The 17,763-nt window shown below is 37.7% G+C and overlaps 1 protein-coding gene across 1 annotated transcript; it reads left to right on the top strand.

The window, feature by feature from the left end:
• Window positions 1-3,355: 3,355 nt before the first annotated feature.
• LOC121737205 lies at window positions 3,356-6,203 on the top strand. The gene is made up of 3 exons (XM_042128807.1): window positions 3,356-4,102; window positions 4,577-4,807; window positions 6,018-6,203. The coding sequence occupies exons 1-3, from the start codon at window positions 3,356-3,358 to the stop codon at window positions 6,195-6,197; spliced, it is 1,158 nt and encodes a 385-aa protein (XP_041984741.1). The 3' UTR covers window positions 6,198-6,203.
• Window positions 6,204-17,763: the final 11,560 nt, after the last annotated feature.

The raw sequence follows: 17,763 nt of genomic DNA, 5'->3' as shown, positions 1-17,763 counted from the left end.
ACAGAAATAATAATTATATAATGCCACAAAATTAAAGTGACGCATTAATTTGACAGTGTAAAATTATTTTGTTAACATTTAGACGAAAATTAATCAAAATACGCAACGGAATACACGCATTAACAATAATTTACATAGATAAGTGATAACATACAAATTATCGCATCACAATATTATAATATTTATCTTATCAATATTTTTATTATTATGTAAATATTAATTAATATTACGAATTAAGACGAAATGCTGACTGCATTACGTCTTAATTTATGATCCATACTAATTACTAATATTATAAATGCGAAAGTGTGTCTGTCTGTCTGTCCGGCTGTCTGTTACCTCTTCAAGTGCAATCTGCCCGATTTTTCTGAAATTTAGAATTAAGATACTTTAAGCCCCAGGAAAGGTCATAGGATACTAGGAGGAGAATAAAATATATTAATAAAAAAGTGGGCCAAGTGCGGCTCGGACTTGCGCACGAGGGGTTCCGTACCGTACCTACCTAATAAAGGGTAGGTATGGGAGCCCCATCAAATATTTATTTTATTTCATTTTATAAGTTAATTATAAAATGAAATAAAATAAATATTTGATATGGCGGCCTGCCCCGGCTTCGCACGGGTGGACATTGACTTTTAAATAAATTTTTTTCAATCTTTATTTCTTAGTCAATCTTTATGTTAAGCAGAACATAAAAATGGTTTACACTATTTAGCCTGTAACTACTATATTATAATTATTATACACATTTTTATTGTATTTTTTTTAATATTTTAAGTGTTATGTTTGATTTATAGTTATAGAAATTAATTATAATAGTAATAAAAAATAATAGTCATTCAAAACGTAATTAATTAATGAAGCACTATAATATTATCCCATCAATGAAGCGGCACCCGGCTGTCGCATAACTATTATATTATAAATCTATTGTGTCTGCGATTCCCATGATCGAGGTAATAATAATTAATATTTACGTGGACTCTCCGGGCGAACACACCCGCGCGACGCGCCTTGACGACGCTCAATTCGCAACGTGCAGCAGAAATCGTAATATTTTATTTTTCGCCATAACATTAAAACCAAACGTCCAATTTTAATCATTCAAAGACCAAATATTATCTACATTAACTTTACTTAGTAATGAAATAATTTATTTTGAGAAGAATTAATGCCATTAGTAAAATAAAGGCATTTAAGCGTAGTCCAAAAACATTTCAAGATAATGTAATAAAAAAATAGTTATTGTGCCTCACTCAACATAGATAGGTATAGTGTGTCGCGGATTTTTTTGTAGATATTTAAAAGATCTACAATTACTTAGAACATTTTATGGTTCTATCTTTTATAGTTTAGGCAGCGTACGCAAAGAAAGTAACATTTCTGGTTGATTTTCTACACCTTGCGTCCGAAAATCCCAAATATCTTACGGAACCCTATTTTTTTCCAAAATAAAATTTAGCCTATGTTCAGCAGAATTAATGTAGGATTCCAATGGTAAAATAATCTTTCAAATCGGTCCAGTAGTTTCGGAGCCTATTCAAGACAAACAAACAATCAAATCTTTCCTCTTTATAATAGTAGTGTAGATTATTACAGTACAAATATAATTAAGTATTTTGTGCGAGTTTCAAGTACCTATCTGTTGTCATTATTGATTACGAGCAAAAAATTTAAAAAAAATAACGTTACTAATTTTATTTTGTTTTTAGTATTACTTGCTATAGCGGCAACAGAAATACACAATCTGTAAAAATTTTAGAAGTCTAGCTATAGCGGTTTTTGTGATATAGCCTGAAGACAGATGGACAGAAATTAAAGTCTCAGTAATAGGGTCCCGTTTTTACCCTTGGGGTATGGAACCATAAAAATGGATTCCGCAATATGTTTGGGAACCGCTGGCGTATATTGTCCATCATAATATCAGTGTGATTACTGTGACGGCCTAAATTGCTCAGTCATCGTTACATGTTCATATTTTTAGGGATCAGTTGTATAATATCAAAACCTTGAACCCGCCTATTGCGTAGTAGATAACAACCTTACGTCTGCTTTCTGTATGTATGTGTTAGTTCTTAGTAGACTTTATAGTAATATAACTAAAGTATGTATGAATCAGCGTTGCCAGACGTCCCGATTTTGGCGGGACATCCCGATTTTTTTATCAAAATTAAATGTCCCGCGCGGGACAGGCTCAGTCCCGCTTTTCGGCTAAAGCCCGAACGTACGTGCAGCGTGCTGAGATAGAAAGGTGCGTAATGAAGATAAAAGTAGAGGGGTGGATTTTCTTTGGCTAATTTAGCTATTTTTTGCCACGTAAACGTTATTCTAATGCAAATAAAAAGATAAAAAATTCGAAAAACTTTTGATTTTATACCCTTTTTTACACTGTTCCACTTTTGACTGAAGATTCCCGCTTTTTTTTCTTAAAAAAGTTCCAAAGTCCCGACTTGGTACAAAAAAAATCTGGCAACGCTGGTATGAATTATCCATACTAATACTACTACCGATAGTCTGTTACCTCTTCACGCCCAAAACGTTGAACCGATTTTGCTGAAATTTAGTATGGAGATTCTTTGAGTCCTAGTAACTATAGTTCTATAGTCCTGGGCACTATAAAATTACTCCTGCGTAACTGGCCTGGTTTCATTGAAACCAGAGTGCTCTTGTGTATTGCGCACACACTTGACCACTATAATATTACTCCTGCGTAGCTGGCCTGGTTTCATTGAAACCAGAGTGCTCTTGTGTATTGCGCACACACTTGGGCACTATAAAATTACTCCTGCGTAACTGGCCTGGTTTTAGAACGCGTCGTGGCCGTTTTCATTAGGGCCACAACACGAATTATTCGCGTCGTGGCTGTTTTTAAATGCTCAGGACGCGTCACGGCTTTTCTCGATTACCACAACGCGTTGTGGTCGAATAGCACGTCAGCCACGACACGAGTTTCGCTATGTGGTATTTCTGTGATTACCAGAACGCATCGTAGCCGTTTCGTGTCGTGGCCATTTCACTACGACCACCACGCGTTGTGACTTGTGAGCTATTTTTTCGCTCACTGAGCGTTTTCGGTCTTTGAGCGTAACATAAATACCAAATATATAAAATACCTTTTTGTCTGTTGTGAAGAGTCTTCTTTTCAGTGTAATATTTCATTATTACAAATATTTGTATCTTCTATCTTTCCCTTCCGGGGTACGGAACCACTGACATGTGAGACCGACTCGGCACTCGTTGGCCTTACACCTTCAATCTGTTATTTATCGCTCAAATTGTCAAAATTACACACAAACAACTTCTGGTATATATTAGAAGACGCTAGGGGAGCACATACAGTTACGACTATTCCACAATGGCGTACGAAGAAAAATTGCGCACTCTCATTGAAAAAATTGCAAAAGAAAGGAGCTACGATAATTGCACTATACTTACGCAGCCGATCTCCAGCGGTGGTGCCAACTACTCCAGCTATCTATTCCTGGCTACAGTATCAGCGCCAGGTAAAGATGCGCTGCACATGTTCGCGAAAATCGCAGCCATCGGAGAAGAATTGAGAGCGTCCGTACCTACAGAAGCTTTCACTATCGAACATAGATTCTACATGGACCTGGTCAAGAAATTCAGACAGATAGAAGATAAATACAACATTAAGGACGAAGACAAATTGGTGACAGCTAAATTCTATGGAGCATCAGGAGAATACTTGTACGAAACGTTGGTGCTGGAGAACTTAAAAATGCGAGGGTTCCAATCGTTCGACCGATTCCAAGCTATCGACTGGCCGTATGCTCGCTACAGCATAAAGCAGCTGGCGCTCTTCCACGCCCTGTCCGTTGCTTTAGCGAAGGACGATCTGGAAGGTTACAGAAACTTTATGACGAAGCTGATGCCCGTCTCAAAGGAAGTGATGTCAGAATTTATAAAGATAGACGTGGATAAAACATTGAGGATTATCAAAGAGGAGAATAGAGAGCGAGTAGCCAAATTCCTCGCGAAGCCTGAAATGAGAGAGCCAATGTTCCACCTCTTGAGTGCGGAGGGACCAGTGCTTGTTCACGGTGACTACAGACCTAGCAACATGATGCATAAAGAACTCAGTGTAAGTGTTTAGGACTTTTTATAAAATTAAGCATCAGCAAAGACAAGAACCTGCCATTGTATAGTTAGCGATAACAAAGATCTTAAATTACTGAACGTGAAGATTTATTACTTTTCTGGCTAGAGTTTTCAAATCTTTAAGCACCAAAAATGGCACAAACATCATTTAGTTTGTGTCGCTTTACGCTTAAGATGGTACCACGCACGGGGTGATCATTCGAGTGATTTTTAGATATGATATTGAATGTACTGTCACTTCTTGGTGGAAATTCATCTTCATTTAAATTATTATACACTTTCCTTGCACTTATTCCACTTTATTTTAATATATTTATATCAAAATTGTTCTATTATATACTATAATGTATTTATTTATTATATAAAATTGTTCTAATTGTTCTAGTGATTTTAGCAAACCGTCACTGAGACAATTTTCCTGAGCTAAATGCAAGATTTTCATAATCTATATTTTCAGGATGGCACAACTCAGGTGATCGTCCTGGACTACCAGACACTCCACGAAGGCAGTCCTGTCATTGACCTCCTGTACTTCCTGTTCCTTAGCTTGGACAAGAAGTTCAGAGATCAGCACTTGAGGCAATCCTTTGACTACTATTACGAAGAACTGAGTTCGGCTTTAAAAAGATTCAACTTGGATCCTGAAGAAGTATACAGCAAGGAGACGTATGAAGCGGATCTTAAAAAGGTAAATGATTTTATCTTAGTTTATTATTCAAATTTGAAAAATCATATAGACTGCAGGTTATTAGCATACACACTAGACTCCTTTCAGACATAGCGGGAACTCCGTGGTTGACAATCGTACCTTATTAACCGCACAATGGGCATTGTCCAAAAAAAATCACATGTACTATTTATATTTTTTTTTCGTTAAAATAAGGTATTTTAAGAATATAAATTAAATAATGTTGAAATTCATTGGCTAGTTTTTTCTCAATAAATTTTTAAAGTTTCGCTCTGACGTCATCGTCGGCGGCCAATAATTGACCTCTGCAGTATGTTTTTTCCTTTCAATCTTATTTATAATGGCTGGTTCGTCAAATGCAAGTTCTCATTATGTGAAAGCTGATACGAGAAGCTTACCAAAAGTTTAAAACGTACTGTTGGTCGAATTTATTGCTAATTTAACGCCATTGAAGGTCAAACAAAGGTTAAACATATTTGTTCAAAAATATAAGTAACTAATGGGTATTCTTTATTTTCGTTTATATATGTCGTAGGATGATTTGATAAATCCGTGTTTTCGCGAAATCCCTAGAATTTTCGCGAAAATTCGATTTATCAAATCATCCTACGATGTCGTAGGATGATTTGATAAATCGAATTTTCGCGAAAATTCTAGGGATTTCGCGAAAACACTGATTTATCTAATCATCCTACGACATATACAGAAAAACGATCACTGACCTTATTCCTCGAAATGTTTCTGTAATGAGCAAAATTTTAAAAAGAATGGACAATCCCCATTATTACAAAATCGTCATAATATTTATCGTTCATACTAAACCACACGGTTTAACCATGGGAACCACGCAGTTTTTGCTATGTCTGAATTGGATTTTTTTCTATGTTTATGATTAAGGCGTGCAATATTTATGCTTAGACTTTAAAATTTAATTTTTTGTAATATAATATTATGGAGTCTGGTTCAGAAATTATTTTTCAAGTTTTGTAGACACTGTAAATTTCTACCTTGTCTTAATAAGCAATGCGTCTCCACGTCTAATCGGCCCAATATGGATCAATACAAGCGACATACGAACGTGTAAAGAGAGGAGAATATTCGTCTATGATTACGCAAGATCCAGTCTGTTCCAAAGCAGGTGGCATTGCAGCCCGTGCCGACTTTTATAAAAGCTACCTTTAAATGCTCTACATTTTTTCTCTCCTTCCAGAACATTCCCTACATGCTCAGCTGTACCTTCTGCTTGCTGCTGGTGATAACCATCGATGAAGCTGACGGCCAGATCACGGATAACCTGGACGTGCTGAAAAAGGACATCATCCCCAATGATCTCTACGTGGAGAGGATCAACGACTGGGTGGATGACTGTATAGCTATGGGTGTGCTGTGACACTGCTAGTGGCCATACATTGTGACGCATGTTCTGTTACATTAATGCTAGTATTTAAGTCATCGCGCATATTAGGATGGGCAGGAGGCTACTGCTCCTGTGTCGGGGGGTAGTGGGGCGGGCCGCATGAGATGTACAAGTGAATGCTAGTATTTAAGGCGCATTTTATGATGAGCCGCAGCGGAGAGCGTGTGTCATTGTTATAACTTTGTGAATTATTGTGACCCGTCGTACAGTTGGTCATGATGTCGTGTAAAAACGAAGATTATATTGTGTACATATTGTTTATAGATTAATAAATTATATAATAATAATATTGATATTATGTTAGATGTCAACAATATCTAAATAACCAAAAAAAAATATTTTGTATAAGTAGATAAGTTTGATAACAAAAACTAGCAAAAAGTGATATATTTTTCTTTGGATAGCAAAGAGCAAGACCTAATTACTTTTATTTTACTAAATGGTCCTGGCCTAAGAGTCAGTTCGACGCTACGAAAGGCACCTCGACGTTCATAGCGATAAAATTTGAAATATTAACTGCCGCACTCAGAGTGGAACATTAATTAAGTACTTAAATGTAATTAATTCAAAATTTTGACATAAGCTCTATACATTATCTGTCAAACTCTTCATTAAATTGAAGGTTAATCGTAGTTAAATGTCTCTGAGTACGGCGGTCAGACACTTAATTTTTGTATAGCTTTAATTCACAGTCAATCTCGCTTCATTTCTTTTTGGTGTGATATGTAGAACAAGCGTCACTGCCAAGCACGATTTTCCCCGGCAGTACATACCAGGGCTGTCAATATTTCCTTTCAATTTGTCGTTAAATATTTGGTTATCGAATTTCAACAGAACCGAAACAACATAGAGTTATGGCTCGCAGACATGTCTCCAAATTAACGAACATTATTCAGAGGAAATATGATCATGAATCAAGATTTGGTGATGATTATTTAGAGAAAATATGATGAATATTGAAAAGCAACTACCGTCGCCCATGGACACTCGTAACATCAGAAGAGGTGCGTTGCCGGCCTTTTAAGAGGTAATTTACGCTATATTCTTGGAGGTTTGCAGGTCGTATTGGTCCGGAAACACTGCTGGTGACGGTATTTGCTAAGTGGTCGACCGTTTTTATGTTTTTTTATGTATTATGGCACAGAAATACTTAGTGGAGACAAACTTCATTTATTTTACTCTACTCAAAGAGTGTATTACGTATGTATATTTTTTCAAAATTCCTAACCTGACCCAATACGATTCCCGACCGCGTGATTATTGAGAGAATTTTTTCGTCTAAGAAGATTCACTTTCTTTAGGTGCATTTGATAAATCGTCACTTATAAGTCATAGGTCATAAGGACTCCCGTCCTTTCCTAAACTTCTAAATAGGGGCTTAAGCTACCACATCTTTGACGGTCATCCCATTATTGGCATCTCTTTTTGTATAAAAGCACTAAGAATACAAAGGATTTTCTGCAGTACTAACTCTTTCAATGTCAATAATTAGGTGTTCCATAATATTACTGCCGCCTCTACGTATTTTTATGCCTATGGAGCTATTTATTTCCGTCATATTCCCGCGGGTGATGAAAATATGGCGCATCACAATAAAACTCAAAAAACGTCCACTATCTTAATACAATCACAACCTCCATTTCGTCAATGGGGGTGAAGAGTTTGAGGCCGGGGGTTAAAAGTTTGAAGTAAGGGGTTAAAAGTTTGAAGTCGGGGGTTAAAAACTTGGAGTCTGGGGTAATTGATATAAGGCTAGTCTAAGCTGAGGGTCCGTGAGAACATTTGTATGGAAATCGTAATGACAATGCTAAAAAAGTTTGACAGTTTTTGCAATTTTTTAATATAATATTTTGTAGGGTGTTGATTCTCTATAAAGGTACCATTTTTATCGTGGTAACAATATTATGAATTATGATAAACAAAATATTAAATAGGTAGGTGACTGAAAACTGAGCCCGCCCCGGCTTCGCACAAGTATAAAATATAATATAGCCACTGGAAAAATGATTAAAATCGATTCAGCAGTTTTGATTTATATTCATTATTACTACCCGTGTATTCATTAAATCAACAATGTATTTAGGGTATTTAATTGGATAAGGATTAATGCTGTATTTATTAAAATTGCTTCGAAAGTTAGCCATTTTTTGTCGTAAAAAGTAAATGACAAAAAACTGTTATTGTGGGATATCCATAAGAGATAGACATATACCATCGCGGAGTTTTCTGTAGACCTTTTCATTGTGCACAATACTTGGTACATTATTTTGATAAATCTCGTAGGGTTCAGCCTGCGTTTGCAATATAAGCGGAAAAAATGTAATTATGTACGACATCACATTAGAAACCCCAACAATAACAGTATTTCTCCACTATTTAATTAATGTTATTATACTTTATAACCTTCCTCTTGAATCACTCTATCCATTAAAGAAAACCGCATCAAAATCCGTTGCGTAGTTTTAAAGTTGAAGGGAACAAAGGGACATGAGGGAATAAAAGCGACTTTGTTTTATAATATGTATACTCGTAGAAGACAAAAACATATTATGAGGCTTTGATTTAGGAAATATGACAATACGAAACTGTGCTACCAGAGAAGTTAATTCATAGGCAAATAGCGGACCTATGTAATTTGATCGCGATATGTCAAACCCAGCACTGAATTGACGTAACCCAATCAAATGACATAGACCCGTCATCTGCCTATGATTCAATTACCTCGATTGTACATTGCCAATTAAAAAAAAACTGCGCTACATACTTTCCTGGGACTCACCGTATCTTCATACCCAATTTTATCTAATCGTAAAACTAAAAATATATTGTGATTAGTTTTCAAGTAAACATAAAAAAATAATCTAAATCGGTTCAGCGGCTATCATACTCGTAATAGACAGATATATCTTATATCTTTAAACGAGCAATTCTTGTATATAAATATATAATTGGAATCTCGGAATCGGCTCCAACGATTTTCATGAAATTTAGTATATAGGGGGTTTCGGGGGTGATAAATCGATCTAGCTAGGAATCATTTTCAGAAAATGTCTTTTTATTCGTGTTTTATCGATAATCGATAAACTGGAAAATATGACTCTTCCTGACATCTATTGGCGGATAATAATACTATTTTACGAGCAACTAACTGTTTTAACGACCAGCAGATGGCGTTATTAAGTAACACGAAGTCAATGAGTGTTTGCTATACCGAGTAAAGCTCGGTCATCCAGGTACTACGTATCATTAAACAGTCAAGACAAGATCCGTTGCTATCAAAATTCATACTTCAACTATCAAAACTTTAGTAATATAAGGCAATACAGCACACCTGGACTTATGGGACCAGAAGTTGTGAATTACGGGGTTGTATTGCGTACACCCCACTGCATAATAAATAGGATATAACAGAAGTAATAACAATTATAAATGCCTTAATTAATGCTGTGGACATATTTTGCTGGCAAAGAAATATCAAATATGAGCTTTATGAAAGTGCCATAGAGATGAAAACAGATTAGCCGTGGTAACGGAAATGAAAACTAATCAGTGGTCAGATTATAATACAGGATCTTAATGATCTTTTGGGCTTTGGCACTGGAATGGCATTATCTTGAAACAATAGAATATTACTGCAATGTCTTCACGATAGAGGCAACACCAGCTTGTAAATAACAATGAGATTATATGATTGACAGGTCGTGGTTGGTGTGAGCATGAAAGAAACATAGAAACATGGAATTCCTGCATAAAACCGAACCGTGAACGTAATAGAACAGATTGGCTATTTTCTTCAGAAACACTAAAGGCTTTGCCTTTTTGAAGGTTCTCTTGGACTCCAATGTAAGTTTATACGTTGGAGTTTACATGGAGTTTACACTCTTAGCACGATCATCATAATATGTATTAAAAACACCCTTGTAAAATGTGTGTCGTAGGTTTGGTTGTGTTCAACTGTTTCAGTATTGTAGCTGCCCAAATATTAGCTAACACTAGTCTGATATGTCCTACTCCTAGCCGCACCTTATACGTATTTACATGGCCAACTAATGCAGTTACCATTGTCTACCGATTAGCTATCACTGTTTCACTGATTACAGACTATACGCCGGCCAAATTGGCGCGAATTGCGACAGCGCCGCCATCTTGATTTATGCTGAACCAATGTAGGGCAGAAATTATTTTACACCTGACAGGACCTTGTGGGAACGAAATAAGGAACATTTTCGTAGAGTCGGAGGTAGAATAGCTCTGGACAAAGTTATAAATCAGAAGGCGATATTATAGGACTTGGTAATGGAGACGCCTGACGTGTCATAATGATATCTTAAGTGTCTTTTGACTAAGAATCTATACGAGCTGTTATAAGAAACGTTTTGGCTAAAAGCAGTAAGCGTCTTTCAAGAGGATCTTATCATCTTAGCGGAAAATACTGTACTTAGAGGATGACTTACTGTCTCACTCAGACTGCAGACATTATATTTAAACTGCAAAATGATCAAGAGTTTGACAGAAAATGTATGTCAAAATCTTCATTTAAATTCAATGAATCAGTAAATATTCGTCTCTGAGTGCGGCAGTTAAATTATACCTTTTTTGCGTTGGGGAAATGCGTTTACGCATCCCCGGCAGTCTGGGGAGGGCTACCGGGGTATATGGGACTCCATTTCCCGGGACTCAAAGTATACCCAAACCAAGTTTCAGCAAAATCGGTTCAGTGGTTTGGGCGTGAAGAGGTAACAGACAGACAGACACACTTTCAATGTGTAATGCGTCGAGTTAGCGACCGGTCGTGCTCCGCGTTACACACGCAGCAAAAGTAATATTTTTGCGAATCGCGCGGCACATTGCCGCTGCACGTGACCATGGCGCTCGTGGCCAACGAGTTGCTGGCGTTAATCCAGCACGCCATCGACACTATGGACGAGGTCAGCATCATGCAGATCTGCAAGTCCTCCTTCTCCAGCGAGGAGATTTGCAAGGGCAAGCAGCTGCTATACGAGACGCTCGGACAGAGCGCGAATATGCCGTCGCGACGAAGAGACGGAACGGAAAGGAGCGTGCAGGACATCATCTCCCTGCTGAAGCAGACGGATCCTGATGAGGTGCCGGCTTTTGTGGCAAAGGAACTCCACAAGCTGCCACCCGTCACATTGGACCACGTCGACGTCGTCAGCCTACTGAAGGACATCAGGTTCCTGAAGGAGGAGCTGGCCGGAGTTCGAGGTAGATTGCAGGCATCAGAGTCTACGATCAGTGACTTACGTATTGAATTATCGCAATTAAAAAGTGGTAATTCAATATGTAGGTCACCTGATGCTGATGCCGCATTCGTCACTACTCGTCGTGGCGCGCAAGCGAGCACGTTTAGCCCGTCAGCATTATCATCGGACGGGTCAACGAACACCGCCGCTGCCGCCCCCGCCCCCGCCCCCGCTCCCCTCCCGGTTGCGCCGACCCCGAGTCCTCAGGCGACTCAGAAAAACTTTGCGACTGTTGCTGGTCGCCCCGCACCTCCCCCGCGGGCGAAAACTAATGGGGCGAATGAGAGCCGCAAGGCTCCGAAGAGTCGCGAGACTGAGAGCCGCAAGGCTACGAAGAGCCGCGAGGTGGAGTCTTCTCGGCTTGGCAAGGACGAAGGCAGGAGGTGCGATGAGGAGGGCTTCATACTGGTGGAGAGGAGGAAGAAGCCCGCCGCCCGCAACCATCGCGGCACCGCACCATATGTACCTGAGCTGCGTCTGCGGAGCGAGGTCCCCGCGATGCCCCTGTACATATCCCGCCTGCACTGGTCCATGGAGGTCCAGGATGTCGTGGACTACATCCAGAAGAAGAGGACACTGCGCCTGAGGGTCGAGCGTCTGCAGTCTCGCCACAAGGTTAACTTTAGCTCCTTTGTGGTGAGAGTACCGACGAATCTTCTGTCGACTTTCGAGGCGCCGGAGTTCTGGCCGATGGATGTAGTCTATCGGAGGTTCCGGGGGAGACTCCGGAACGAAGCGAGTCACGTCGCCGGCAAAATGTGACAGTGTTAGTTTTTAAGTATATATAAAATATGTATGTTAGTTCTAAGGTATTTATTATATAATTATATGTATGTTAGATTTAAGGTATTTGTTATATGGGCCTCTGATGCCTGAATTAAATGAAATGAAATGATGATGATGATGACTTTCGCATTATATTATTTGTATGGATTAGTTATCAACTTCATCCACTCATGTCTTCAAATGTTAAGTAAATAAAATATTGTCTAATGCAAGTATCTATTAAACGCGTTTGCGTGTTAAACAATATCTAACGCCGAACACTGAACAGCAGGCAGCGTTGTAAATAGATTGCCCTGGGGCACTTCGTCCGGATTTATTTACCTCCGACAGAGCCTTATGTCGATGATATAAGGGTCAATATAAGAGAAACTGAAGTAAAACTCTGTAGCCGCGCTTGTCGCAATTACATCGCATCCGGCACACGTGTCGACGCGCGTTTACATGGGACAGCGGCTTGAGCCAGTCGCTGTATAACAGACATCATAATATTTTGATAATGCTTTTAAGAGGCTTTTTATAGAAAGTGATTGGTGTATCATGATCAAATACTTAAATAAAGTAACACAATATAATATTGTGTAATAATTTAAATTGCTTATAATAAGTGACAGGAATAAGATTATAATATTTTAGGGCGTTCTCTGCGTTAAGCGTGCGCCCGGCGCGGTTACCCGCGAGGCGTGCTTGTTTCATGTCAGCAGCAGCAGCAGAGCAGCGCTGCGTGAGGCGGTTCAGCCGTCGCACGCCCCGCGGGCGACGCGTCAACAATCTAGACGTGACAAATGGGCTGATTGGCTGACGCCTTTGTACACGTTGGCGTCGTCGTCTGTTGGCTAGGTAATTTATCAATAAAAATCCATAGGTATCGACAGGGCTCGGAAACCTGGTTAATTGTCGCGATCCTGTTCGTGAGAAGCGCCATACATTTTCAAAAGAGCGTTTTCATTTCGATTCCGCTCTGAACGGACCGAAATTATTTCTGATTTTGTTCTAAGAGCAAAATAAAATCGCTCACTGCTCAAAATACCGGTTAGAACCGTTCGCGATATCGCTCGCCCCGCCCACTCACACACGCCACAATCCTCACCCATTCCTTTTAAAAACTATCTTTTTAGTTGAATTTATTCTTTCCTAAGATTAAAGCCGTCCAAGCAAACGACCTTGACCATACATTTGCCGCGTTGCCGAGGTCGCACCAAAACCCTATTTTTTTACTTATCTTAGTTCAAAATTGACCTAAAAAAATTAAAACGTGAAATATGTAGTTTATGATATTGTCGATCTATTGGCGTGTGTTTCAAATAAAAGTCATTTGTAAATACTACGGAGATGCTGAATGGTTTATGCTTGAATTTCAATAAATTGGTTTTACTTTGAAAGCAAGCGAATCATATCATAAGTATAATAAACAAAAATAGAAAATTTAAAACGTGGAAAGGAATGTTGATATACTGAAGATTATTGCTGTATTTTTATTATAGCTATGTAGCTTTCAATTTCTGAGTTTATAAGGCTCTAAATACGGTAAATTATGGAATCTCCGTAGGGGAAATATTTTTACATAGTAATAAATTATATCCGTTTTGTATTCGTCGTACTGATTTCTGTATTGATTTAGATTTAAAAGCTAGTTTTTTTTTAAACTGGGAGTTTAACAGGTATTTACATGTGTTTCTTTTGCTAGATTTATTTTATAATAGTATTTTTATTTTTGTTGAATTGAAAATAGTTATGGTCTTAAGGATGATATTAGACTTTTTCCGACCCATTCTTTTTAATCACAAACAAACTAAATTCTGATCTGAACACTTTACCACACATTAAAAACAAATAAACAAGTTATGGCCTATTGGCTATTAGATGGTGCACTAGAAAGGGAAAGAAGATATCCCTGCACCAGTTACTTTCCGCGAGGAATTAACCAGGTTAATGTCAGAATAATGCCCTTAATATTCGACAGGAACAAGAATATCCGACTCGACGCATCTACGACATTCAAGCCCCTCTCAGCGATAATAAAATGTAACAATGTGCAAATGTGATAATACAAAAATAGCAATATTAAATATCAATATTAATAAAAAAACAATACTGTGGTATCGTCTACGACAAGCCAGTATCATTAAACCAGTGCTCTCCTAAGCGAGTACATACAACAATATTGTGTCAGCATCTTCGACAAGCCACAATTCTCCTAACTCCTAAGCGAGTAACATACGGGATAGTTCTGCAGCCTAATACTGGCTAGACGTATAAGCGTCTACACCAGCAAGTATCAGGCCAGTGCTCTACCAAGCAAGTAACAATACCGTGTAAGCGGGGCCGCACGCACGCGCACGGATTTAGCTCTGTTTTCGCTATATTTGGTGCGCACCTAATGCATGCAAGTGCAGAGGTAACCGTTAGCGATGCCACACCGCAACACAACATCGACTATAGTCATCATCATCTCTGTATTAGCTATGCGTAGTAAGGTATGTCCCAGGGGGATCACAGGGGAAATTATATTCCCAAAATCTAGGTTATTAGTGTTAAGTATTTTATTTCGATTTATAAGAATTGTCCATAATATTATCTTGCCACCCACCATCCCCCAAAAATGTTGCAACCGCCTGATAATATTAGTTCTAAAATCGAAAAGAGCAGACGGATCAACTGTTAGTAATAACTGGATATTATCATCATCATCATCATCATCATTTATTTGCAAAGAATGTTGTTTACAAAGATCTTATAGTTATATATATACAGTATCAAACACTCAACGCCTCCGTGGTCTAGTGGTACAGAGCGCGGCTCTTGACTCGGAGGTTGTGGGTTCGATTCCCGCGTTGGAAACATGTTATTTCCAAGTTTGGTTAGGACAATGCAGGCTGATCACCTGATTGTCTGACAAGTAAGATGATCCATGCGTCGGATGGGCATGTAAAAAGTCGGTCCTGCGCCTGATCTCTCGGCAGTCGGGTCGGTCTTCCGTCCCACTGGGTTATGAGAGTAAAGGAATAGAGAGTGCTCTTGTGTACTGCGCACACACTTGGGCACTATAAAATTACTCCTGCGTAGATGGCCTGGTTTCAATGAAACCGGCCACCGTCACCGAAACCGGTGTGGGAGCTATTATTATTATATTATCAAACACTCTGCTTTTGAAGCATGCAAAATTATTATAAATATTTAGATATTACAACAACTTTACATTAGCATTTTTCTATATTAGCCTTATTAGAAGATAAATATTATAAACATCAATTTTAGTAAGAAAAGAAGAGAAGTCATATTATGGGAACCTACAAGTAATAGAGGAAAAGCAAAAGCATCCTAGTATCTAAAGAAGCCTGCAGTAAAGTTATTATATTACTTCAACTATAAAACTAAGGATTGTGTATATTTGTTACTTCATCAAGCTTATACAACTGAACTGAGTTTGATACAATTTGAAAAGGACGTGGGACAGTTTTCATCGAAGAAATATTCACGGTTAGATAAGAGCGATAAGAAAATAAAATTTGGCGCGAACGAAGTTAACTATATTTTAAATCTTGCTAATCTCGATTAAATATATTAAGTACTAGATGACACCCGCAACTCCGTTGCGCCAAAATTAGTTTATCGCGCGGGAACCGTATATTTTTCCGGGATAAAACTATCCTATGTCCTTTCTCGGGACTCAAAGTATCTCCATGCCAAATTTCAGCAAAGTCGGTTCAGCGGTTCGAGCGTGAAGAGGTAACAGACAAACAGACAGACAGACACACTTTCGCATTTATAATATTAGTATGGATTTGTTACTATAACTTAAAAATGTTTATGAGCTTTATAAAACAGTCGGATCTAATCAAAAAAATTTGAATATAAAAGAAGTTTGGTGACGAAACTTCACACATAACCATAATTACATAACTGGTTATTTAAATAACCACAAAATTTACATAATAATAAAATTTTTGATGAAATATTATAAAATCATAACTATTATTCCTACCTATTGTATTTAGACATTACAAAAGCAATCGTCTTCAAATTCAATGTATTGAGATAATTATAATTATAGGGTCATAAATCATTATACTCTTGTGATATTTGATTGATTGGCAGTCATAAATTTATGAATGGTAATTAAATTATCACTTTTAATTGATCGCCAACAGCGGTTGTGTTTTGACAGTAGTTAATTATACTTATTGTGTTTGGAAAATGGTCATTGTTTCAGCCATTACTAAATCGCTGACAGATTTGTCTATGCAGATGTATTAAAGTAAAAGTTATAGACCACGTTAGACTTTCTTTTATTTAAACTGAATGAAAATAACATCTTTTATTGTAAGAAAAGTATATAAAAATCTGTTTTTATCTAATGAAAAACCATTGAATAGTTCTGTACTACCTCGATCGTGGGATTCGCAGACACAATAGATTTTCGATTGTTATGCGGCAGCCGGGTGCCGCTTGGGGATTGATGGATTAAAACTTAACCGATTATGATAAAATTTAGTACGAAGATATGATTTTGGGATGGCTTTTATTCCTGTAAATTGTGAAATAGCAATATTATATGTCGTAGCTACTAGCTAGAGAGTCGGGAGTCTGAGAGGTACCTTAGGATTCTGCTTCTAAGTTCTACAACTTATAAGCGATATAACATCCACCTCAAGTCTGTTACGGTTCATTAGTCGAGTGTAAATTATTGTTAGTAATATATCAGGTGCAGTCAAGCTGGCTATCTATCAGGACAGGTTCCTACACGGAAGCTTGGTCAGTAAATTATAAATTGCATTAAATACGTAACATCCTAACTAATACATAGTAATTTTATAAAAAAGGGTAGATATCCTATATGGTAACACCTCTGCAGGCTAAAGAAGAACCTTAAACTGAACTGGTTTTAATGGAGCTTGGTATGAAAATACTTTGGGTGCGGGGACATGAGATAAGCTGATGTTTTGCATAGTGGAAATCAGCTGCGAACCGAATAGGAAAGTCTTAAAGAAAATGTATGGATATTTTTATTCTTTTACGCGAAGACTGTTTTTGATGCGGTTCAGTAGCCGTTAGCCGTAAGCCGCGGGAAAAGTTTACAGTATCGTGGCTAGTTGGCTACTAAGCAAAGGCAGAGACAAAAAACGGAATTTGAAATTATACTTGAAATAAGTAATTTTTTTTAATTCATTCAAAAACGAGGACATTTTATAATAATATAAAAAGACGTACTATGGTTTTAAGGCTTAAAGTAATTAAATCTCTGAAACAGCTGTAACTACTTACCTTATTATCTGCTAAATAAATCCCAGAACAATATTTGCAATAACCACTACACTAATAGCACCAATCACTAAGGAATATTTTTACTAATATTATTGTCTATATCACTAATAATTATTCAACAATTCAACCAATAAAAATTCACCAAATATCTTTTAAGTAACAAAGATTGAAAGTTTCGCTTTTTATAAAAAACTTTTGAATTTCACTTATCGTAGAACTTTTCGTAG

Source organism: Aricia agestis, chromosome 20 (genome assembly GCF_905147365.1).
Source record: "Aricia agestis chromosome 20, ilAriAges1.1, whole genome shotgun sequence".
Lineage (NCBI taxonomy): Eukaryota > Metazoa > Arthropoda > Insecta > Lepidoptera > Lycaenidae > Aricia > Aricia agestis.
This window is presented reverse-complemented; position numbering and strand designations above follow the sequence as displayed.

Coding starts and splice junctions, on each gene's coding strand:
- LOC121737205 (XM_042128807.1), top strand. CDS start 3,356: ATGGCGTACGAAGAAAAATTGCGCACTCTCATTGAAAAAATTGCAAAA. Junction 4,103..4,576: donor TGATGCATAAAGAACTCAGT/GTAAGTGTTTAG, acceptor CTATATTTTCAG/GATGGCACAACTCAGGTGAT. Junction 4,808..6,017: donor ATGAAGCGGATCTTAAAAAG/GTAAATGATTTT, acceptor CTCTCCTTCCAG/AACATTCCCTACATGCTCAG.